Below are 26,241 nucleotides of genomic sequence, written 5' to 3'. Positions count from 1 at the left end.
GCAAAGCCCAGGAAACACCTTGCAGAAGAGTTGATGCAACACTTGCCATCCCAGCCCTCGGTGACAGTTAAATCGGGTTACAACACGCCATTGAGCAACGACGTTGCTGTGTCATCCAAGTCTATGTTCTACCCCACTTTTTCCCGCTGGAGAGACAAATGGGACATTTTGGGTGACAATTTTGGGTTCTCCCCTTACTTTTAGACTATTAAAAAGAGGAAGGAGACATTCTTCCTTCTTCCGTTCGAATCCAATTTAAAAGTTCTTTCCCAATGGACGTTTCAGGTAGGAGATTAGTAACGCTTACTCTTTGCATCTTACTGCACAGTTTCTTGAGAATGTCAGAGGATTCTTGGTATCTGTTCTTGGAGATTTATGACTCAGTCCCTGTGACTTCTTTGGGCCAGAGTTTAATTTATGTGATTGCAATCAGGAAACCACTTTGAAAGGGAAGAAATCAATTGAGCTTTTCGTGAGTTGTAAATTTTCTGTAAATAAAATTTTACAAGACTCTCCCTTTTTTTAAGAAGTCACAGCATGGCTGTTGGACCAGCAGCACGTTTGGGAGAAAGGGCACCAATTAATGGGTCAGGGGGTCCTACATCAGATACTGTTGGGAGACCTTGGGAAAACCACTCATTTTTCAGAGCCTCCCTTTCTCTCTACAAAACGACCAGATGGTACAGTGTTTGCTAAGGCTCTTCTCACCTCAAATTGATTTGATGCTATTCCACAGAAGGGTGGCCTTCAAAACAGTGTCACTCTGATTTGTTCTATAATAATCCTTTATCCTTGATGACCGTGTTTGGCTTTTCAAAGTGCTTCAGCAGTTATGGTTTAATTTGGTCTTCTTGATAATCTTTGACAGCAGCAGGGCTCTAGACTTGGCCAGTGAGGAAAGTGAGGCAAGTAAGGTTAGGAGACCTACAGAGAGCCACAGAGATTCACACACCATGTCACCCAACAAAATGAGCACTAAGGAAAAAAGACATTTTAGGCTAGAGGGTTTCAGAGGTTTTTGAATAGCAAACAACAGTAAGAAGTAAAGTGTGTGCATGACTCAGAAGATGGATCTGTCAATCAAAGAAAGGGCTTCAGGAAGCAATACTGGCTCTTACTACTTGTGAAGTGCTCTGTTTTCCATTTATTTTCTTCTATTACATTTTCTTGCCTTTATTCTTATTATAATAATATTTATCATCATTATTTTTAACTCACAACCAGTTAATGGGTCACAATCCATGGTTTACAAGTCCCTGTTGAGAACATTTTCACATGGCAGCGTCCTTCTGCTTTTTTCTAAATTGGAAGTGGAGATGTGCTCCTCTGAGTTCCTGACCCGAGGGTGAATGCTGAGTGGGGTTCTCCTGTTACGATTTTCTCACTCTGTAAAGAGCCCCGCAAGTCTGTACACTGAGCAACCACTGTCCTTAGAGCCAAGCCTTCTACTGTAGGTGGCTCATGACTCTCCTGGCTTTGAATACACCATCAAGTCCTAATAAATAATGAATACTAATGACAATATCAAGACACCTATTTGCATTGTACTTCCGATAAAGTCAGAAGGAGAACTGAGGCTGCTCCCTAAAAATGGCATATGGATCTCTAAACAAAGGGCTTTAATGTATTTTATATTTAAACCATAAGGCCATGGGCTCAAACCCAAATTGAGATGGGCTCTGCTCCTTAAGTACCATTCTGGAAAAGTTGTTCAAATATTTATCCATCTATCTGGGTTCAGTGATTTTGAAACTGCTCGTTTCCTGGTTCCACACTTCTAGAGTGGACGCATCTGCAAATCCCCTTGAACTGGGGAGGGGCAGCTTATCAGAGGCAAAGGCAGTCCTTTTGGAAAGTTGTTGTCTATGAGACTTCGGGAATGAGCAATAGGAAAAACAACATTATTGTTAAAAATACACTCAGTTCAAAGATTGATTTCTCCGTGCCCTTGGTCAAGTTCTTGCTTTCACTGCTCCCTCTCTATTTGGCCAAGGGCAAGTTGTTTAACCTCTTCAAGCCCAAGGGGATAATAGTTACACACTTAATAGGATGATCAAGAAGATTAAATGAGATAACTCATGGAAAACCATTGTCACACTGCCTGGAGCTCAGAAGTAGTTCAGTAAATGTTAGGGACCATTGTTATTTGTCCACTAGAATTTGCTCAGTCATTGTAACCCTATTAGCCTAAATAAAGCTTTCACTTTTGACAAATCAATTCCACAGCTTCCTTTCTTCTCATAGACTGGGAACACTTGATGGATCCCCAGAGGTCGAATGACCTAGTCTCTTGTCTTCAGGGAGATGAACCCCCAAACCTGTTAAAATCTAGCATTGCCAAAATTCCATGCATTGCTGAGCTGCTGTTATGTCAGCCAGGCTGTTCCTGACATGTTAAATTATTTCCTTGACCTACTAAGCCAATAGCATATACACTTATATATTAGTTTTCTTTTAAAAAAAAAAGGTAGAAAAGAACCATATTTACCTTAAGATCCAAAAACTTGTCTCAGAAGGGAATTTAGCTTTTTTAGGAATACTGTCTTATAGCACAAGTCAGAAGTGCCCCTCTTCCCATCTGTTCAAAGCCAAATAAACAGGCATCCAGCAGAGAGAAGATTCTTGTTTCACAGTTTGCTATTGAGGAGTCGTTTGAGGTGTATACACTTTGGACATCAACATCCTAAAATCTTAAAGATCGATAAAGAGAGGATATTTTTCTACAGAAGTTTTTATTTTTAGGTTCTGGAGGAAAGAAAGCTACTTGATAAGTTCAAGTGATCCAGGAGTTTCTCGACATTTATCCATACTTTTCTTTTTTAGCTACAGTTATTTCAAGCTTAGTAAAAAACAAGAAAATATTCTATTTTTGCTGTATCCCTTCTCTATAATAAGGGGAAGCAATGTGCCTTTGTTGCTTTAGTATAACTTCCTAGTTTGTAGCTGAATTTGTATCTAATTTTACTGATAAGAATTCTGGAATGCTTTTAAATATAAAGATGACAAGTAACAGAATAACATTCTCGTTAAGGAAGTTTCTCTCTTTTGCTACTTTACTTAAGGCAGTGTCACGTTTTCACTAGAAGAACGTATTTTAGAGAGACTATGATTAATCAAACCTGCATTAATCATGAAGCCAAAAAAAAAATATCACCCACAAAAGTGAAAATAAGACTTTCATGTAACTTTCTTTCCTTCTCATTCCTAGTAACCAAGGGTTAACCTGAAGTCTTAATCCATTTCCACTCTAATTGGGAAGGGTAGGGGGAAAATCATTTCAGTAACAAAATGAAAATTGCTCGGCTGTGTGTGCCTGGGGCAAAAAGAAAAGGAATGAACTCTCTTGTGAGCTTGGTTAGTGAGGGGGAAAACATCTACATCTTGCACTCCACTTCATGTCATTGTTCAATTTGCTGGTATTAAATAATCGTCTCCAGAACAGTGTGTGAATCAAGAGACGGTGTCTGCCCAGGTCTCCTAGACTCAGTTCACTGGGCTGTTTGTCCTTCATTCAGCTAAACCTGGAGTCAGCAACTCAAGTGTTCGCAGCCAAAAAGTGGAGCCCCCACTGGCACGTTTGGTAAAGTTTTCTTCTTTCCTCCTTAGAAGTCCATTTCATTATTTGGTGTCTTCGGTGAAAGAGACTCCTTGGCTAAACAAATAGTTCCTATTTTAGAAACTATACAATTGAGTGGTGAGGAAATAGACTTGATCTAAGATATTTTTCACTAAAAAACGAGATGCTCCCTATATTGAGAACTCGACAGTCACAGAACTTACAATTGAATGTTTTTAAAAATTCTTAAAATCCACATTTATATAAAGATTTGCTGCATATCCCTCTTCAAAACTTACCCTAGAGTGCTATATTTACCAATAACACTTTTGAAATTCCCCTCAAGATGGGTATCTTTATATGTATTTGAATTGTTAAGATAACTGGAGAAGCAAGAAAAATGACTGCTTTGAAGTCACTAAACCTCAGTGTACTCATTGGGCAGCAATTCAGCAAGAAATGAGCTAGAGTTTATTCTGGAGCTCACTCGTCAATATATTTGGGCAAACATCTATTCCTTTGCTCTTGCTATTTAAAAAAAACTACCTACTCTGCAAAAAATATGTGACAAAAAGCCTTCAAGAGTTGTTTGTGTACATAACCATTTTTAATAATTTTTGGATGATCTCTGTATATTGCTTTCATTGTACATATAAGTACAAATTGGAAATTAGCTAACAGATAATATCTATTTTTGTGTTTTTGTTTAATTTTATTAAAAATGATTTTCATTCTTCCTCTCCACCTTTCAAGAAGAGATGAACTTTATAGAATTAGCACCATATATTCATTCAAAAAAGGTAGCAAAATTTGCTTCATTTTTTGGAAAATAGATGTAAAATTATAGCCTTATTCTATGCAAGTCTAAAACAATCGTATGAAAAAGTTTAAATCTGACTTAACCATTGTTTGATTGAGAAATGAACAACAACATTTCATAAGAAGACTCTACAAAAATGTTTAATAGTCTATTTCAGTGTATGGTGCATTACCCATAAAAATGTATTTATTACTAGAATATCAATTACATAATATTATTAATGTAATCTGAAAATGTATAACCATTACAATGCAGATTTGAGGATTTTTATAAAACTTAGAAGATGTAATTATGTAATTACATGGAATGATCACTTTCCTTGCTGACTTTTGTAGCTATTTTTTATTTCATACTACAACGTGAAATTTTAAAGCTTTTGTTGAGTATCATACTTCCATGACCTCACAAGAAAGTAGGGCAGTGATAGTCTAAGCCCATTATTCCATATAAAATTCTGTTTTCCAAATTTGAAGGTAGCAGGATTAATACAAAAGGATTTGTCTTGTCTGCATGCCTGAGGAACAGTCTAAGACCAACACTGGTAATTTATTATTTAATTGATCAATATAGATATCTTAGCAATTTCTTCACAGGTAACTATACTTACTGTTGATTCTTAGGTAGACTTCCCACATCGAGGATAGATGGGTGAGATGGCACCTAAGATTTATCTCAAGCTCCTACATTCCCTTTCTAAGGAGTTCTGTTACATTTGTGGGAAATTTCCCTGCAGTCTATATGGGATCATAGATAGGAAAATTTTTATTTCAGCGGAAAAAAAAGCACCAATTTGAGGTACTAATAGTTGTAATAATGAAGAGCCTTAAAGCTGTTTATTCTAAAGGAATAAAACTAGATTGTACATCCATATAATTTTTCAAATTATTATTTTATAATACAATACATAGTGAAACCTCACTAACTGGGTTGGCATGGAGAAAACAGAATTAGGGAAAAGGCTGAATTTTAATATTTTTAAATAATTGTAATAAATTATTATCAGTAACATTTATGAGTAACTATGTGTTTCTTTCTAATCTCAGTTCTGTGTAAATTATAGAATAGAACGCATTTCTGTTATTTTCAAGAAGATGCAGGATCTCAAAGTTACTTGTTTGTTTGAATCCCAGCTCCTTGGGTCTACTTAAATGAATGGATATTACTTATGTGAAATTAGACAGACCCTAGGTAAAATGGTAAAGTCCTTAAAATATATTGTGTTGAGTTGATTCTGTGTTCCCCTTTGCCCTTCCTTCCCCTCCCACTCGAAATCCAAGTTTCCTCCTGCCATATGCTGACCTGGGTCAGCACCAGACCAGGTCCATTTCTCCCAATTCCAAATGGCGTTTATGTGTATGTGTTCATGGAACTGAAATGCTCCCTTGTCCAAGTCTCTTATTTTGTAGGTGAAGAAACTGAGGCTGGGACAAGGCACGTATCTAATTGGCCCTGAGTTGTAACAGACTAAGGTCTCCTTCCCAATGTTCCTCTACCGTTACGAGATAATTTGCGTACTCCTGCATTCAAACTTTTGGTGTTTATGTTGATTGCGTGAACAAATCCAGCCATCCATTCAATCATGTCATCAACATGACATGTTGATGTCTAAACTCAAGCTGAGACTAAGTCTGAAACTTAATTTTGCTATTGGGATTGAGTGAATGATTACCCAGCCATCATTCTATCATTTGGAGAGATATATAATTAATTATATATCAATACTATATAATTAATTACATATATACATTACATGTTAATAATACTTACATATATTCGTATCTTTACTCCAAGTGTCCAAGAGTGGGTTGCCTATGTAGAAATCCAGTTTTAGGAAATTTCCTTTTCCTGTCCTGCTACTCACCATTATTCACAGTTAACATCTCACATGGGCCTACTCACTGCTCTGTTAGCTCACAAAGAGTCATTGGGCTCATTTATCAAACTACCTACAGTTAATCCCCACCCTCCTCCCTATGTCTAGCAGTTTAAGAACCAGTTAAATTGACTTATCTGGTTATTTTTAATCACAAATGTTGCTTAAGGAAAAAAATCATACCTTCCCATTTCATAACTCTCCCAGTGAGAGAGTAAAGACAAATCACAAACAGAAAGAATAATATAAAGTGCTCGCATTGGAGAGGAGAGTTCCCTGTGGAATGACGTGGGAAATGAGGAACAGGACTCTCGTTTATTTATTCATCTGTTTGTTCATCTATTTTTTCACTCAACTTTGAAAAATTGTGCTTTGTTTCTAATTCATTGTGGCAGAAATGGTTTTGAATATATTAACTAAAATGCCTGAAGTAAAGCGGACTCTAAAAGCAATAGCTGTTCGATAGACTCTGCTCTTATCATCCACCAGAAATCTTTGTTGCTATAATATTCCCCAATTAGGAGACTCAAAGCTATGGGATGGTGCCTAGACTCCCCTCCCTGTTTCTCAAGTGCAGTAGATTCTGCGATGCTCCTTGACACTGGGCTATTTTCCCATAGTGCTTGGATAACAGACACCTTCAAAGTCAAGATGAGTTTCATGCATAGAGAGCGATTTCTCAGCCTAGCACTTAAAACACACCTTCTATCTACGGCTAAAGGAGTCAAAGAGAATGTGGAAAAGATCCACATCCCTTTTAGGGTCCACCCATCAGCCCTTTGACCCCTGGACTCAACCCACAAGATGAAGGGGTGGAAACCAGGTGTGTTTACCCTAAAGAGATGCTCGGACCTTTAAAGGTTCCCAGCAGCCCCTGAGGAACCAACGCAGTGAGGTTGGGCCAGTGGTTTCTATTACAGACCTGGCTGCGTATTTCTTCTCCTTTGTTACTTCTTCCGAGGACTGGAAGAAAGAGAGGTGGATCCACTCCACAACTTCAACCAGGAGCTGCCTAGCTGATTTGAACTATTAGTGTATTTTAACTGAAAGTTTGCTAGCTAACTGACATGTTGAGTGGCTTTTTGAAAAATCTATGCTATATTTCAAAATAAACCTATTTATAGGAATTGCTATTGAGAATGAGTATCATTTAACCACTTTGCAATTCTGTTTTAAAATTATGGCTTATTAAAAATAGAACTTCTTATTCTAATCCATGTTGCTTATATGAATTTCATAGAAAAAATAGCTTTGCTGGAAAAGAAAGGGAGAAGAGATGCATTAGCAATATTCTTCCAGAGCTCAAAGAAACCAAGGCACTATTGTACAGGCTGAGCCATCAGTGGCCAGTAGACATTAAGTGGAAATGAACAAGGCGTAAGGTTGCCTTGTGGCTCAGCCATGGCTGTGAAAGTGCATCAGGGGTGTTGACAGTGGTCAGTAGGCCTTTGCTGTTCAGTGTTGCTGTGTATGTGTGTCCGTCCACCTCTGAGTCAATCGAGTGATGCCGTAATAAAAATTATGCTCTTTGCTTCAGGACAGTGTGGAGGGAAAATGGGAGTCAAGAAAGACGCGTTACTTAATGGGCTGCACCAACAGCAGGTTAAAACAGGGCTCACGTAAGCTCTAGCAGAACAGCAGGAAAACTCCAAATACCATCAAACTGGGGGTTCGGGCTTCAGCTATGAATTTGTAGGGGACACAAGCATTCAGTCCATCAAAATAGTTTAAAAAGTCCAATCAGACCTAGCTCAGATGTCAATTTGCATTTTGCAATGCTGTTTACCAAAGCCTTTTAGACACTGCAGTGTAGGGTGTGCTGGGCACAATTTTGACTGGATACTGAGCAGCTGGCCTTCCCAACTCTGCGTGTGGTCTTTGAACCAGGAGCTGGTTGGAAATGCAGGATCTCAGGCCCCACCCAAACCTTTTGAATCAGAATCTGCTCTTAACCAAACCCCCTGGACTTGGCAAACACATTCTGTTCATGCAGTGCTGCCTCAGGATTTGGAGTATAGACAGCTTCATGGGCAAGGTGTTCAAAATCTAGTGGTTATGTGTTTGTGGGGGTGAGAGGGAATCAGAAGAGAATAAGACAATTATACAGTTGGCATTGAGAGGACCCAACTGAAGACATGCTTGTTCCCCACTGATTCAGAACCAACTGTGAGATAGACAAAGGAGTCAAGTGGACAGGAATCAAAATACAAGCTTTATCACTGATAAAACTTTTGAAGAACATGACTTACGTCTGTGGCCTCCTGCCACTGAACCCCAGAAATGGAGAGCCTTGCTCATTAGCACACAGGCAGTGTCTCCTCAAAACCATAAGGGGCTGGGAAAGGCAAGCTTGCTGTCCTAGTTTTCTATTGCTGCCAAACTTGCAAATTACTACCTGTTTAGCAGCTTCAGGCACACCCATTTGTTAGCTCACAATCCCATAGGTCAGAAGTCCAGTTGGGCTCAACTGGCTTCCAGCTCAGGGACTCACAAGGTCCAAAATCAAGGTGTGGACCAGGCTGAGCTCGTATCTGGAGGCTTTAGGGAAAATGCACTTCCAGGCTCCTACAGGTTGTTGGCAGAATGCAGTTCCATGGGGCTATAGGACAGTGTCCTGTTTTCTCACTGGTTGTTGGTCAGGGGTCACCTATAAAGAGTGCTCTCCCATTCTTGGGAGTGGCTCCCTTCCTGTCCCAGGCAACAATGCAGGCACACTGGATACTCCTCTGACCTCACTTCTGCCCCAGCTTGAGGAAACTCTCTACTTTTAAAGGTCTCTTGTGATTAGATCAGGCCCACCAAGATAATCTCCCTTTTGGTTGACTCAAAGCCAACTGATTAGTACCCTTAATTACATCAGAAACAGCCCTTTTGCCATGTAACATGACCAGGGCATGATATCTCATTGTATTTTCAGTCCTAGGGATTAGAGTGGGAAATCTTGGTGGTTCATTTTAGGGTTCTGCCAACTACAGCTGGTTTCTGTTCCCAAAGCTACTAACCCGGAAATTCAGGCTTTTATGGTAGAGGTTGAATGAGAGTGTGGAAAGAGGTCAAGAGTTTTACACCAAGGAATGTCACTCTACATAGAAACAAGGAATGTCACTCCATATAGAAACCTGAAGCCAGGAAGAGTTGGTTCCATCACTTCCCTCTTACCACCCCACCCCTCCATATATTCAAATAACTATAACTAAAGTAAAATATAGTTCAAGGGTCATGCAGGGGACATAGAGACCATGACAAAGCATATGGTTGGTCCTTGAGAGGAAATGTCATCTGAGGCAGAGGGACCTATCTGAACCCCCTCCAAGATGGGGACAGAGAAGGTAGCCCTTAATCTTGTAGGACTGTGCTAAAGAGCTTGCACTGAATTTGGGGTGCATAAGGGACGCATTCTGTGACAGTATCTGCAGAACTGTGGTGTGGGAGATTAATCTGGAAGTAACGTACGAAATTAATGGAAATCTTTTTTTAGGAGACCTTTGAAAGAGATCTGGTGAGAGATCATGAGGACTTGAACCAGAATGATGACAATAGGGATGAAAAATAGGGATAAATTATAACAAAGAAATGAAAAAAATGAGCTAGCAACAGACTGGATGAGGTCAAAGATAAATCCATGGATCCAGCTCTGGAAAGTGGGAGAATGATGGTGCAATGGGGAAAGCAAAAAGAGGTGGTTTGAGGGTGAGCTGATGAGTTGGATCTTCAGTAAAACGAACATGGAAAGTGTTAATTTTCTCACGTCTTCCTCTTAAACACACACTCATGCACACACCTTTTCTTCCCTCCTCCAACAAGCACCTACCTCCTCCTCCCCATATCCCCTTCACTTTCCCATTCTCTGCTCCCCTGAATCTCTTCTAGCAAATGTTACCATGGCTCCCCTGTAGGCAAACCCAATGTAATCATCTCAGTCTTCATCCTCATGGCCCCTCCTTGGCCTTTGGGACATGACTTTCTTCTCAAAATTCCCATCTTCCTTTGGATTTAAGACCCTATTCTCTCCTCTTTCTCTTCCTAGCTCAATCTCCTTGGTTGTTCCATCTTCTTCTAATCAATGCCTTAAATGTGGATGATCTCAGTCTCCATCAATGCTCTTTTCTCACCAGACACCAATCTCTGTGCAATCTGAAGCTACCGCACATACGTGAAGACTCTCAACTCGATATCTCCACACCAGACGTCTGCCTTGAATTCCTGTTTTTCCCACCAGCACCTACAATTCTGTCCTGTACGTCCAAAGCTGAATCCTAATGTCTTTCTTCGAATCTGTCCTCTTCTGGTCTTCTCTACTGTTACTAGTGTCATCTGTGCCAGAAGTGGGGGAGACTCCTCTCCCATCCTCACCTCAGCCTCCCTCTTCCATCTCCACTGTTTCTGCCTTAAAGTAGATGCTCATGATTCCTTCCCTGACAACTGTGGTAGCTCTCCTGCTCCTTGCCCCTACCGCTCCAATTCCCCTATCCACCCCTGACAGATTTATTTTCCTAAAATATGTATTATTATGTCGTGTCCCAGATTTCGAGGCTCTGGTAGAACCCATTGCCCTCATGTTGAAGTTCAGATTTCTCCAGGTTGTGTAAGCTGCCTCTGACCTGTCTGTGTTCATGTCTGCCAGCCTTGTGTCATTTGTGAGCTGTCACTCCCCAACCTGATTCCAAACCTACACTCCAACTATACTAGAACTGACATGTGGATCTGTTTCACAAATGCGTGCCTTTCTCATGCTGATCCTTCTGCCTGGGGTGACTCCTTCCTGTGCCCCTTCCCACCTCCCTGGAGCCTTCCTCCAGCCCTCTCAACCACCTGGTAAAAATCCACCCAACCTCCAAGAGTCAAATCAAAGAGCACCTCTGCTAGGAATGAAGGCTTTACCAAGCCCACCAGGTGGTGCTGCCTCCTCTTCCTCCTGTGTCTCCTCCCACCACCTCCCTGGACCCTGCTGTGGGTCCATCAGCAACTGTGACACTCCATTGCTCTCTTCTACTTGTCCTTTGTTACCAACCAGCCTAGCACCCTGCCTGGTACATAGAAAGCACTAGAGGAACTGAAGGGAGGAAAATCATATACTTCATATCTAGAAAAGTCTTCCCGATGCCATTTCGAATGAGTAGAGGCAGGAAAAGACTAGAAAGTCATTTTACATTTATTATGAATTTAAAAGCTTCTCAGCCAAGCTGTCCTTGACCTGTTCCTCAAACTCTGTGGACGGTGAATGGCCAGAAATAGCTTCTGGCCATTAGGATGTGACTGCTAGATATCTGAGATTTACATGGGGAAGAATTTCAGGGATATTTTCTGATAGAGACCATGAGACATGGGAGGATAAAAGTGAAAGATGCGATCGGAGTTTAATATTTCAGAACACTACAAAGGACACCCATAAAAATAAATCTTTGTGGTCAAAAAGAGACATGGCTCACCTCACATGCAGACTATATGTGAATATGCATGTGTGTGTACAGAGATGAAGAGTGAAGGGACCTTGTCAAGTTTCTCAAACACTCCAAGTGTGAGGGGCCTTTTCTGTAAAGGGAGATGGTAATGGTGTTGTTGCAAGGATTAGATCAGGCAGGGCATTTTGGCCATTGCCTGGCATATAGTAACATTCAATGAGAGAGAGGGAAAGAGAGAAAGAAAGGGAGGGAGGGAGGGAGCTGGAGGATAAGCTAGCCAGATTGAGCTCTCACTGTCATGAACACACAAGACCTCTTTTCTCTTACAGTTCAGTTTCTGGCATCTTTAACATCTCCTTGGGCACATCAAATCTCCACAGATGCTATCTGACCTGCAGATATCCACCCTCTCCCCTTGCCCCCAGCTCCCCACCCCGACACCCAGGTTAATGGTGTATGCTGTGTCCTCAAGACTATTAACACAGGACAAACTAAGAAAGCTTTCAACAGACAACATACACATCTTTCAAAAGTCACTCAATTTGCCTTTGTTTTTAGGTTTAAAAAAGTCTTGGCTTTTCTCTCAGAATCACTGAAATATTAGGTGTGTAGCTGAAACACTTGCTTTTCCACTCTGTTCCTGATTCTCAGCCTCTGACGGGGAAAGTCTTCTCGGGGGTCTCACAAGAGAATTTCCAGAGTGGTTGATTCTGCTGGGTCTCTTTAGTATAAATTCAACTGTCTGGTCAATCTTACTGTTGAGGATTTTTCGCCCCATACCTATTAAAACTGAACTTACTAACTTCTGGGTACATTTGTTGTTTCTTACCTTATCATTCATAATTAGTGCAAATAATTCTTTCCCTGGCCTGTGTTTTTCTTCAAAAAAATCTTTATGGAGTCATTTTAGGCACATGTAAACCACAATGTTGGTTTTTTTAAGGATGATCCTTGGAAACTAGACATATTTAATTCCTTTAATCTTTCATCATAGGGCAGTCCTTCAGAACTCCTTATTATTTTAGTTGCTCTTTTTGCTTTGGCAAAAATATAAGACTAAGGAGCTGCAAATCTTGTTCTCCTGCCTATTTAAACAGCGTCTGGAAATCTGAAATAATTATCCCCTTTCTTAGTTTTAAAGGTTTTTTTTAGGCTATATTAATACTAATATTGTGGAGTGGGGTTGAAAGATTTAGGTGTGCAGTATTTGAAATGCTCAAATCCTAAGTCTTTGAAAAACAGTATTTTCTCCATGTTAATCATTCATTACTGATCATTATCAATATACAAGGCTGGTAGAGTCATTTCAAATTCAGAATATTATATGTAATATTCGAGGGAAAGAGAAATAGCTTCATAGGACTTTGCTGAATGGATTTACCGGTAACTGGATATGCAGCAGTCTATGGGAAATGATTCATACGTGGAAACTTTCATATGACAGTTATTTTCAACAATAATTCATATCATCTGTTATTTCAAGATTGAGAGGTTTCAATAAATAATCTGCCCTCTTAGCAAAGGGAAAGAAAGGAAAGCAAGCAAGGAGAAAATATTTCTAAAATGTCCTATCATTGGAAGTAAATGATCATCATGTTTATCTATCAGTTTGTTTCTTTCAGAAGATGGATTCCAAATTGTTTATTTTCATTGCTTTAAAAAATTCATATTTTTATTTCTTGCATTTAGCCTCTGCTGTGCTACAGATTTTTAAACGTGTTTGCATTAAGCTAGGGTTTCATTTTAATTTCACCTCAAATTCAGATTCATTCCTACACCCCCAAATGTATTTCTAATATTCATTAAATAAATCATATTTGCATCACATATATAGCTGAAAAGAGGTGATTCTATAAAAGATAAAGATTCAGTATTAGCTAACAATGGAAATCATTGGTTGAAGGCACATAAAACCATGTGCATATGTAACAGTTCATTCTTTATTTGCTGATTTACTGTTTTAAGCTATTTTTCTGTGCCCAAACTGGACAATACGCCATAAACATCGCCAGTGCTAAATAGTGCCAGATGCAACAAACTAGCAAAAAAAATGAGAGTGGGGAATTTAGTCTTTATACTTTCATTTATTGCAATTAGAATGAAATTCATCAACCATCAGTGAATTTGAGTTTTGCTCTCAGTATATTCATACAATTATTTTTATTTTCCTACTTACCATTCTTTCAAAATGTGTACATAGAAGAGATATTCACGGTATCTTAGGTTCCAAATTATATTTTTTATAAAATATACACATTCATATATGTGCATATAAGATTTTTAACCTATGTATCTCTATAAATAACTTACGATATAAATTAACCAAATAATTAAGGCTCTTTTTTTTACTGATTCAAAAATACTTAAAAGCTGTTCTCCATATTGCAGATGTCAAACCATATAAAACATTCCAATGAAACCTTAAATAATACCCTCAGTTCTACAGCATTTACCACAGGTGCATTCTGCTGTTATTAAATGACTCTATATGACTCTCTAAAAAAAAAAAAAAAAATAGAGCGTGGCTTCTATCTGTTATAACCTAGTTTATTACTTTTGTTACAGCAGTGGCAATGCAAGATTTTTATGAGGGTAAAATGTTTACTAAGCATCCCTAAATTGGAAAAGATTAATTTTAAAATTTTCTCAGTTTGCTCTTGTGAGCCGTACAATTGACTTATGAAGTCAGAGTGAAATAGTAACGCGTCAACCACAGCATCCCATGGAAACGTTCATGCAGAGGAAGGAGGTAGTGGAAGAAATAAGGATTCTCACCCCCAAAGTAATTAGATTTCGACAGTGAAATGATCTCAAAGCCACTCAAGGAGGGGAAAAAAGGTTTAATTACATTCCAATGTTGAAAAACTGGACGTAGTGCGTAGCAAGTTATTTGTACACACATTAACATGTGACTTTTCATCAAAATGTTCTCCCCCCGGTGACATTAGTACCAACTGCAGCAATTCGGTCCAGAACCACTAGCAAAAGACATCCTCTGATTTTTATTTTCATTGAAATGGTCGCTGAAAATAGAAATGATTCTTTTAGAAATATCACATTTTCAGAAATGTAATTTTAAAAATATCATATTACAGAGGAAAATTCTGAGTTAAGATTGAGATTCGAATCCTATCTTTATGCATGTTTTCTGAGAGCGTTTTAAAACAGCAAAAATGTAAAACATTTAGATATTTTCTGAGACCACTGCGGTTACATATTTACCTAAAGTTGTAGATGAAAAACGTCAATGTGTTGTTATCGTTTTCCAGTGGAATTATTTTTCTTCCAACTAACCAAATACTACTCTAAAAATTCACTCTGAAAACTAACACTTCATTCCTATTAGGAGTCTTTTTGAAATTTCCCCCATGCAGCAAATTTGGAAGAAACTGTCACACAGAGTTTGCCCAACATATCGCTTCGTTGTATTTTTTATTTTGTATTATGACAAAAGTAAATTCTAGTATTATTCCGGGGAATACTAGGAGTGACTGTCGCGTAACGTTTCCTTTCCTTCCTCCCTTGGAGAGGCAGAGGAAGGGAAATTCTATATTGCCGCTGGAATGAGTGCTCTCGGTGGAAAGGAATTCTCCACTTCCTACACCATGTCACTGAACTTTCCAAGTCCGTTAAAAGCCCTTCAGACTAAGGGGCTCCCGGTACCCCTTAGTTGAGCCGCATGCTGCCTGCTTTCCATTCATTTTAGTTCCTCACTAAGGAAGGCGCACTGGTGTTTTTTGTTTCTGGTTTCTAGCGCGCACCGAGCAGCGCAGTTAGAGCTCGCGCAAGTCCCGGGAACCCCAAATGCCCCGCGGCTCGATTTAGAATAAATCAGCAATATCCTTGCTGTTATCGTCCTTGCCGGCGTTCGAACTTGGCATTTACTGGTTGCATCTCTTAGCTGAGCAGCGCCCACCGTGCCGCCCTTGAAAGGCGAAACTTAGCGCATCTATCTTTGTATCTCTCTTCTTACCAAGGAAGGGAAATTGACCCTCGCCCGGGGGACTGCCGCGGACGGTCCGACCCGCGGCCCCTCGCAGGGTTTAGGTTTCAAACCGCCAGAGCCCCAGAGGAGCCTTTCCTGACCTTTCCAAGGGGCTTATCACCCCAGTAGGCTATATCCCTGAGAGTCAGAGCCCATTTTTGCCTCCGCTGCACTCCTGAGCCCCACCCCGCGTCCCCGGGGGTCCCTGGGGATGCACTTGGAGGCGGCCCCCACGAGTGTTTGGTCAGCTCTTAGGGGAATGCATTTGAGCCGAGGCAGAAGGGTTTCCGTGGGCCGGAGCAGCCTCTAGAGCGAGCGGCGTCCAGCCCGGGCAGGGGCGCAGCAGAAGGGCAGGTTTGGTGACTGCGCAACATTTGGAATCACTCGGCCAACGTGGAGAGCGGCCGTTTGGGGGTCTTTACACCTGAAATGTGGTTTCTTCAAAGTCATTTTTAAAGAAAAATACAAAGGAGTTTTCTATCTGCTAGACGCATTAAAACAAAGTGCAACTAGGCGCTGGGGGCTCCCGGGAGGGCCAAGGACGGGCCCACCTGGGGACAAGCGCGACAGGCAGGAGGCAGCCTGGGCCGCGGGCCCAGCGAGGCGCCCAGGAGGCCTGGAGCACGACGGCCTGGGGCGGGCCGCCCGCGGGGTCGAGGCACAGGGGTTTCTGGAAGAGATCCCAACACGGGGGATCGGGAGATCCAGGACCCTGCCAGAGGTCCCCGCGCCACCAGCCCGGCCGCTCCGCCACCGGGGGAGCAAGGGCGGGACGCAGCCGCTCAAGCTGGCTCCAGCGGCCGTTTCCTGTCGTTTCTCCCCAAACCGAAGTTCTTACAAGAGCGAGGGCCGGCAGAGCCCCGCGCCGTCGGGGGCGTGCCCGGGCGGACCGCGCGGCCGCCCGGCGCCGCGCCGGGGAGGCCAGCGAGGGCTGCTGCTGCCCCCTGGCGTCCGCCCCAAGCCCGCGGCCCGCTGCGCCTCCCGCGGGGCGGGTGTCCACCTCCCGGCAGCTCGGCGCAGCCTGCCGGATCGCTCTGGGCCTGGGGCGAGGGAAAGGCCTCCGCGGCTCAGCGCACGGCCCCCGCCTCCGTCAGGCCCCAGCGGCGGAGCCCGAGGTCCCCCGCACCCCAGCCGCGCGTCCGCAGGGGGGAAGGAGGCGGCGGGAGGGAGGGCCCGCGCTCGGGGTGAAGTCGAGGGCTCCATGCGAGGGGGTCGTGGGTGAGCGCTCTCCCCCGGGATGAGCAGCCCCGCGGGGGACGGCGGCCGCGCTCCGTGGGGAGAGAGGGAGCCCCGCGGCGGGGACAACGGGCCGCGCGCAGCGGGCCGGGGGCGGGGCCCCGTTAAACTCGGCGAAAATGCCTGCGGCGCCGCGGGGACGGGGGACAGGGACGGGCGCCGGGGGCAGTTGCTGCCCGCGCGCAGGTCTGGCTTGGGCTCAGCACCCCGGGGCGCTCGCGCGCGCGGGGCCGAGGCGAGGAGCCGCGGCAGTTTCTGGGGAGCCGGAGGTGGGTGCGGGGCTCGAGCGACCCGGGCCGGGAGGTGGATTTCGCGCCGCCGGCCGGGAACAAGCCCGGCGGATGCTTTCAACTTTCTCTCGGGCCGCCTGTACCCGAGGGCCTGGTCTGATGAGCCAACTCCTCTGCCCGCCGCTCAGTACACAGCCCGAGCGAGGCGCGCTGCGTAATTAAGCCGCAGCCCAGGCGCGGCGAAAAACACCAATTAAAGAAAACAAACCGGAAGAGAAAACTAAAAACACGAAAACCATGTTGTGGAGACCAAGAACCGTCTGGCCTCATTAAATGAATCAGCGCCACTTCGCTGCAACTGCCAACCCGGCCGTGGGGCCGCGCAGAGCCGCTCTCCGGCCAGGCCCTCGGCCCCCTCGCGGCCGAATCCCACCCACGCTGGGGAAGCCGAGGCTCGGCCGTGGGCCGCCGCGTAGCCTGGGGTCGCCCGTGGGCTCCTGCCTCGGTCCCGGGGGCCGCTGCATCTCCAGGACGCGCCGGCGCCTCCCTCCGGCTGGTCTCCATGCCCCGGCCGCTGCCAGTGCAGCGTGCGGCCCGAGTCCTCCCAAGCCGGTTGGCCTCCTCTCTTCCCACCTCCTCGGTCTCCGACCCGCGGCCGCCTGCAGCGCCGCTGCGCCCTGCAGCCCTCGTGCGGGTGGGCGCGCAACCGCGCGTGTGTGCAAAGCCGCAGGGCCTGGGTCTGCCCCGGGAGGGGCCTCGGGCGAGCGTGTGCGTGTGTGTGCGTGGCTGGGGAGCGCGGGGGACCACGGCGGCCGCAGCCTCTCCGCCCGGGCTGCGTACAGTAGCGCGCGGCGGGGGCGCGCGGGCCAATTCCAGGAGCCCGCGGCCGCGAGCCGCGCCCTGGCTGATACCGGAAAGGCCTGTGATTGGCCGGCGGCCGCCCCTATGCAAACGAGCTGAGGGAATGGAATTCCTCGGGCCGGGCTTACAGTAAAAGCACGTTCATTTCCAGGCACTCTCATTCATAGAGCCAGCGGGCGCAGGCGGGACGGGCGCCCCGCGGCCGGACCCAGCCAGGGTACCACGCTGCCCGGCCCTGCGCCGGCAGGCACCTCTTCCTGGGGCCCCTGGGGACACCAGAAGAAAGTCAACCTTTGCTGCTTCTCCTTGACCTGCGTTGGAGCTTCGATTTGTTTTTTTTTTTTTCTTTCTTACTTTTGAATGAACTGGTTTCTTGGCTGGATGGTTCGACTTCTTTCCTGGCTGTGAACTTTTCTCCGGTTGTTTCCTTTGACAACTGCAGGAGAAAGTACGCCGTCCTTCGAGGCGAGCCGCGAAGCGGCGTGTGCGTGGCAGTGTGCGTGGGAGTGCGTGCCTGCGAGTGTAACTCGAGCCGCTCTGTCTGTTTCGATCTGCGCTGCGGAGCCTCCTGCAAGGCCCGCTCCACCTGCTGCGGTTACGCGGTGATCGTGGGTATTGGCGTGTCTGGGCAGTCAACCGGCCGGCGCTGGGGCGACGTTGGAGGAAGATCTGATCTTGCTACTGCCCAAGTCCGGGCTGAGTCACGGAGTCGATGTAGACAGTGGCTGGCTTCCGAAGAGTGCGTGTCAGCGTGCGTGTGACTAGGCTGCTGCTCAACTCCCACCAAACCACAGGATCAGCCACAAACTTAACCAACATCCCCAAACCTGAGTTCTCAGATGTGGAGAGCTGTACCCTGACTGTCATCTACTTGGACTTTATTCCTTTTTTAAAGATTAGCTTTTCTTTGAAAAGCTGAATTTTCTGAACTGAGAATTTTGCCAGAATTTATTGAGACAACATGACAAGTACTTCTGGCCCAGCCCTTCTCCAACTACTGAAGCTGATTTTCAAGGCTACTTAAAAAGAAAAAAAAAAAAAACCTGCAGCGAACATTAATGGATTTCTGTTGTGTTTAAATTCTCTACAGATTGTATTGTAAATATTTTATGAAGTAGAGCATATGTATATATTTATATATATGTGCACATACATTAGTAGCACGACTTTTGGAAGTCTCTTGTCTTGCTTTTGAGGACCGAAGCCTGTTTCGCATGATGAAAGTGGCTCTGAATATGGAAGACACTCGTTTATTTTGTGTTTTGTTGGGACTTTAGACAAAACTCACCTGGAAAAAAACTGACAGGCGATTAACTACTGGAACTTCCAAACTATGTATTTGCTGGTCCTTTGGCTCTCCGCATAAATATTTTAGGAAGCGTATGGGAATTTTGCCTCCGGGAACTTTTGTAACAGCCAAAGACAGAACTTAAACTCTCAAAGCAAGACTCAGAAGAAGATAGCTCCCTTGGCAGTTGACTTTGGATTCTGGTCGCCTACTTTTTAAGGCACTAAGCGGTCGGTTGCTAGGAGCCCTGCCCGGGTCTGAGGCTGATCCGCATAACTAGAACTTTCCCCTCCTGGACTGTTAGTCAACTTATTCTCCCCCCTCCCCCAGCTCCCCGCAGCAATAAAGGCTCCTGAACTTGTATGTCGGTCTCCCAGGAGCTGCTTGCTGAGGACCCGCGCCCCTGTCCCCGTCTGGTAGGAGCTGTTTGCAGGGTCCTAACTCAATCGGCTTGTTGTGATGCGTATCCCCGTAGATGCCAGCACGAGCCGCCGCTTCACGCCGCCTTCCACCGCGCTGAGCCCGGGCAAGATGAGCGAGGCGCTGCCGCTGGGCGCCCCGGACGCCGGCGCCGCCCTGATCGGCAAGCCGAGGAGCGTCGACCGCAGCATGGTGGAGGTGCTGGCCGACCACCCGGGCGAGCTGGTGCGCACCGACAGCCCCAACTTCCTCTGCTCCGTGCTGCCCACGCACTGGCGCTGCAACAAGACCCTGCCCATCGCTTTCAAGGTACTCGTCCCGGAGCGGGTGGCGGGAGGACAGGGGAGGCCGGCCGAGGCCGGGGGCGATCCTGGAGGGCAGCGGCCCGGCAGGCGAAGCCCGGGTCTAGAAAGGGGCCGGCGCTGCCCACCGCGGCCCCTGGTCCATCCCCCTGCGCTCGATAGACCGGGGATGCTGCGTTGCCGTGGCGACCCTCGAGGGGACCCGCCTAGGCTGCTCCAGAGGGCTGAAAAAATCAGGATGCCCCCAAACACATCCACTGAGGGCCGGTGGGGACCTCCCTGGCAGGGGTCCTTAACTTTGATACAAAGTAGGAAAAGTTAGAACCCCAGCAAGGACAAGGCTGTTTGCTCCCATGCTTCTCGCCCACGTCTGGCTTAACATCCAAACCATTGTGACTCCCTCAGATGGAGACATCAGGAAATAAAATAGACATGCTTTTATACCTTCGGGTCAGTGAAAATAAACTGACTAGGAAAACTGTCAGGGCTTCGCACCCCCACCCCTCTTTAACAGCCCGATAGGAATTAGCATGTCCAAAGTCCACAGCGGGCGTAGTTAAGTTTGCAAAAGTTTTCTGAAGAGTTTTTGCCAGCTTCCAGCCTGCTCCTGCCAGAAGCCGCAAGTAGCGAATCCTGTTTCTTTTCCTGGAACCCTCCTGAACCTTATCGCCGGCTCACCTAGATTAAGCCCGGGGCAGCGAAAGGTGACGAGCCCAGAGTTTGCGGTGAGCCCGGCGTCTAGTCGCCCGAGTTTCTGTTGAGGAGGGGGCTGCGTGGACCCGGCAACCTCCGCTGAGCAGCTCCAGAGGGCTCCGTTCCCTTTTCACCCCTGATCTGGCCCTAGCTTTCAGCTGCCTTTAAAAACCTTGGCCTTCAACGGGGATATATAAACAACCCCGGGCGTTTTTAAACAGCCATCCCACCACCCTGGCCGCAAACAGCAGAAATTTAATTTCGGCGGTGGGGTTTCTGTTCTTCTGCCTTGGGTGGGTTTAAGAAGGGGAGGCTTTTAGTACCATCCGTGCATTTATTCCTTTTCATTTAAAGGGCCAAGACAGGTAGGTGGAAAAAAAAAAGCTGTAACGATCTGCTACTCTTTCTCTTTTTTTTTTTTTTTAAATCTGGTTAAATAATTGTCCCCTTTAAGGGGAGATTAATTTAATATAAGCTTTTTATGGTTCCAGGCCTGGGCTGGATCTTGATCTAGTTACAATGAATAATGTTCACTTTTTTAAAAAGTGCTGTCGGAGTTCTTTATTTTTCAAGCTTTGTACACCTTCCAAACTTAGATTGTGATTCCTAAAACAACACAAACCAAATGTGCAGTTAGTTGTGTCTATAGCATTGCCTCCTGTTCCTCGCAGTTTTCTGCAAGCAAGAGTTTCCAAGGGGGATGGAAATGAGGATGAGGTGGATCAGCCTAGACTCTTTCCCTCCCCTTCCTCCATTTATGTAGATTTGGGTTGGGAGCCCATTTCAGTTTTAAATTATTCTAATTGCTTTACGTAAACAGACAGCCGGCAGATCTCGCAGCTTTCGCTGCTCCGTGAGAGGGAACCTGATAGGGTTGGGTCCTGGGCTCACTCTCAGAGGAGAGCGAAGGGAAGACAGGCTGATAGTCAACCAAAGGGTCATTTAAACCCGGATGCCCCTGACCCGCCAAGGGAGTGGCTTCTAAGGGATCTGTGGCTTCCTTTGGGGTAAATCAGAGTCTCTTCTGGATCTCCCCTCCTTTGCCTGCGAACCCACACCCAAGTATATCAAAACACTAAGTGATTAATAAAGAATCTTCAGAAGTCGAAGCAATGCCATTTCTCCAGCCACCCCAGGAAAGTATTTGTTTTTTTTCTAAAAGAATGAAAAAAATCATAGAAATTGCTTTCATGAGCCATCAGGGAATTGCTTTTCTAGGCTACTAAAAGATCAAGGTATAGATCTCTTGAAAAAGTGCAAGTGGGTCTTGAGAGCATTTGGGGAAAGGAAAGGACAGCAGAGAAATCAGACCACTTGATTGATATCTGTCCCCACTCCCGTCCCCATAAAGAGAGGCCTCTTCGGAAGGAGCCCTGGTCATTGCATAACTGAAGGGGCAGACAGAATTTTCAGGGAGAGAAGGAATGCAAAGGTTAGGGATAAAAGCAAACCAACCTTCAAAAGGAGACTGCATCCCGGCTCATTCGCCGTGTCTCCCGGCTCCACTCTGTGCTTTTCCACCCACCGGCCTCCCAAGCAGTTTTGACAAAAATTATTACTTTAAAATTTGACTTTTAAGTAAGTCTAAGACAACCTCTCTAAGAAGTTAATCAGTACAGAATTATTCTATTCCCTGGAAGAAGGAGGAGAAAATGTGAAACAATGATCAAGTCTGATGACATTGACGAAAACAGCATTTGTGATTCTTGAGCAGTCTTCTGGAATTCTGGGTGTAAATCCTCTGCTTTGACCTTTGAAACTAAAGGGAGACTTAAAGTTATGAATTTTCCTTAAAATAGGTTAAAATCATCCTAATTGCTTATCCTGGACCCCAAAATGTACCCATTCCCCCATTTCTCCCATGGAATACCTTTATTTTTTAGCATAGGAGAGATACCTGTTTTTCTACTGAGAAAATCTTAAATTTGCTCCATGTTACCCATGATTTACAGAAGCAGCCTTAAAAGCTGTTTGGACGACTTAGGATCTGTTTTGTAATAGTGTAATATTACAGTTTGTTTAGGCCCTGGTACGCCAGAGTCTGAAAGCATGAACATGCCTTCAGCAACTTCAGGGGTCTTAGATGCTGACAGTTATATTTTTTTCATGAGAAAGAAATAAGTAATGTTTCTGTCGTCAGGATCACGGTCCTTAGCTATCCCTTAAATGTCATCTCAGCTGAATTCTAAGTTCCACTCCACAGCTTTCTTTGAAACACTAGAAAATTAAGGAATTTGAAATAAATGAATTGTAACTGTAATTTCAGCCTAATTAGAGTTGGTTTAAAATGCCAGTTTGAACTGTGAGCAGGCTAGCCAAGAGCAGTTTAGAGAGAGTCATGTCGTATATAGGAGGGTTGATATTCTGCCCAACTTCCTGATACTTTAAAAACAGAGAAGTAAAACAAAATATGAGATATCCTTTGGCCAGCAAGTCCTTTCTTGTCTGTTTGGTCTGTGTTAAAATGTAAATGTTTGTGTTGCTTTAACTATTGTTTATAGCCTTTCATTCCAGTTGCTTCTTTTTTCTGTTTGAAGTTAGATTTTTTTATTCTCTTTATATTGCCTATCAATGACAAAATCTGTATCAAATTAGCAGATATGTTAGTTCTAATTTTTTTAATTTTTAGCTAGTCTAAGTATGCTTGTTAATAATTAGATGATATGCATTATTAATATAGTTTCCCAGGATTGAATATTCTCCCCATTTTTCCAGCCAAAAAAATCCCTCCAAGATCAATAAAAGGCCAAGTTAGTGATCTTGGAGTGCCCAAATATCCTCGACTTCTGCTGCATTTTTTAAAAAGGGAGAGAGAAATGGGAGTTAAACTCCAATTTTTTTTTTGAGTCTCAAATTCCAACATCAACAACCTTTTCTTATTTAGCCACCATCATCTTTGTTCTCTGTATTTGCTTCTGCTTGGTGAAGTTCTCATGAATTTGCCAAATGACTGATGAGGATAGTTTTGGAAAGATGAGCGAGGCACAGGCATGGAGCACTGTGGGAGGAGCCAGGGGGAGGAGGGAGATTGAGAATACATTTTGGGAGTTATACAACAAGATTTATTTATTTTAACCTCTTTCCAGATTCTGTCCCAATAATGAGTTATTGAGTTGGAAAACGGTGTCATTGATCCAGTCCGTGTATACTTACTGGATGTTGAATTAGAATAGAGAAGCCAGGTCACCACAGGGAGATGGGGATGAGGAAGGAAAATGATGTGTTCCAGGAGGGCATTTCAACACTGTGAGCTAATTTTACAGCGGGAAGTGAAAATGGGGAGGGGGGGGAAGTGGAAAAATTTTTAAGAGACTAAAACAAGCAAAATAAAGCAAGCACATTTTGTGGGAATAGAAAAAAAAAAACGGTAACAATAACTGAATAACTGATCAGGGAGATTTATTTTAATGATATTTTTGAAACAAAAGGGAATTGTGATGTTACTGCTCTTAATTAAATGGCGGCAAACACACTTAAAATGGGAACTAGATACCTAATTAGAGGGGGCATGAGGAGTAAATAGCTGTGTTTTTAAATCTCCTTGATAGAAAACATGGCCAACATTTGGATGGAAAGGATTAGAAAGAAAGATAAAAGACCCCGACCTTGCTTGCTAGTGCAAGTTGGATAAAATAGGCAGGGAAAACACCTGCCTATTTCCAGGGCAGTGATTCTCCAGGTGTGGTCTTGGGGTTGAAGGACGTCCACCCCTCATAGTGAGTTGGTTCATTTTGCCTATCGTACACCTTAGAATCCAAAAGCTGAAGCACCGTAAGGAATGAAAACAATAGATGGTCATCTGGATGACACAAGAAGGGGTAATGACTAAGCAGGCAATGAAGACGGGAATTTTGAGAAACACCGCTTTTTTTACAGGCAGAAAAAGAGGACCGAATATAGGTGTTACCCCCCAAAATTATGTAGCAATTATTAGGTAAAAATGAGAAGGTGGAAAACAGGGGCAAAAATAATCACTGTAGAATGTTTTACTATCAAAACTCAAAAACAAAATGAAAAAAATGATTATATAATTGGTACGATTAACACAAATTTCACTACTGACCGAGAAAGTACCACAAGGAGTATCAGAAATGATAGGAACAAGTAGGACTTGGGGCATTTTGACTAGAAATTCTATGACCACTTTAAAAACTAGAGACAATGGAAATATAGCTAATAATAAATGTCTAGACCAAGAAAATTGTTTCTGGAAGGTCAAATGATGACCAAAGAAATGGATGCTACTGCACGAAGCATCTTCATGCCATGCCCTTCAGAGCATTTTACCTTGGAATCACTGCTTTTTTATTACCTGAGCATCAAAAATATTTATCTACCAGTTTCCTTCAATAGCTCTTCTAGGAAATCTATTCCTATTCAATTACATTAAAGGAATTCCTTTCAAGATCAGCTGGGTTTGGAGAAAACCTCAGTCATCTATCAGGATGTAGCTACATCTTGGGGAGTCACAGATATAAAAAGGCAATGCAGTTCCACTCCTGAATTCAGAGGAGCACAGAAAAGTGAGCACCCCCCTTCTCTGAGGTCTGTGTTGATTTCGTAATTAGTAATAAGCGAAGAGTACATTTCTGATTTTTTTCCTTGCATGCCGAAGTTCACTGCTAGTGAAAATCAAGATAACAGAAGTGAGTAGGTGGGTCTCAAAGATAAATTGTAAGGGACAGTTCAAGTCATTCAAGAATTTTCAGCAATTCAGTTGTAACCATTGAATTTATTTTTAGCGGAAATAAGTTTTAACACCTAAAAGTAAAGTCGGCCCTCTTAGGCCTGTCGTTGGAGGTCTAGACAAATGAAAGATGGGTTAGGTTATAAGCTTACCAGAACAAGACATTCTGTTTCTCAAAGATGAAGAATTAAGAAGAGGTGATTGTGTTCATGAGAAGGCTTAGCTTTTCAAAGTCCTTGCTATAGTTAGTCTTATTCCAACTGTGCTATATGACCTTCCCTATCTTTATTAGGTGAATGTTTTATGATTTGAAAATTTATGTTTAGTTACGCATAATGGAATTAAAAGTAAATCTTCCCGTTAATAACTTTTCTGTTGTTTTACGTAACTTATGATTGCTTTTCCTTTGCAAACTGAAAGCTAGCACTTAATAGACATTTAATTTTAGAGCAATTACTACACAAATGACATAAAAATTTATGACATTCCTGATATCTGCATTTGTACCTTGGCTGATGTTTAGGTGGTGGCGCTGGGGGATGTTCCAGACGGCACTCTGGTCACTGTGATGGCGGGCAATGATGAAAACTACTCGGCTGAACTGAGAAATGCTACCGCGGCCATGAAAAACCAAGTCGCGAGATTCAATGACCTCAGGTTTGTCGGTCGGAGCGGAAGAGGTATGTATCTGTCAAAACTGAAGTTGAAACACAAAGTATTTACATGGCAACAAGCCTAAATTTCAAAACTTCTAGACGTTTCTGTGATGGGATCCCTAGAAACAGTCTTTCTTCTTGTTATTACTGTTATATCAAGCTTTTAAAAAATATTTATTTGAAATTTAATATTTTTAACAGAATCTAGCTTTACATTATTGCTTTCTAGTAT

General features: G+C 43.8%; 1 protein-coding gene across 4 annotated transcripts in view; it reads left to right on the top strand.

The window, feature by feature from the left end:
• Window positions 1-26,241, top strand: part of RUNX1 (RUNX family transcription factor 1) — a 244,831-nt gene that overhangs the window by 131,333 nt on the left and 87,257 nt on the right. The window contains exons 1-3 of one of the 4 annotated variants that reach the window (XM_046647977.1): window positions 16,765-17,141; window positions 19,727-19,980; window positions 25,877-26,033. In XM_046647977.1, the coding sequence (XP_046503933.1) occupies window positions 16,874-17,141; window positions 19,727-19,980; window positions 25,877-26,033 (679 nt within the window). In that variant the 5' untranslated portion in view covers window positions 16,765-16,873. Of the gene's footprint in view, window positions 1-16,764; window positions 17,142-19,726; window positions 19,981-25,876; window positions 26,034-26,241 lie in introns of those variants that run through there. The other 3 variants (XM_046647978.1, XM_046647976.1, XM_046647979.1) reach the window with 3 other exon arrangements.

The sequence above is a fragment of the Equus quagga genome, chromosome 21 (assembly GCF_021613505.1).
Source record: "Equus quagga isolate Etosha38 chromosome 21, UCLA_HA_Equagga_1.0, whole genome shotgun sequence".
NCBI classification, from domain to species: Eukaryota; Metazoa; Chordata; class Mammalia; order Perissodactyla; family Equidae; genus Equus; species Equus quagga.
Note: the sequence above shows the minus strand (reverse complement) of the source record. Positions and strands in the feature narration are given on the sequence as shown.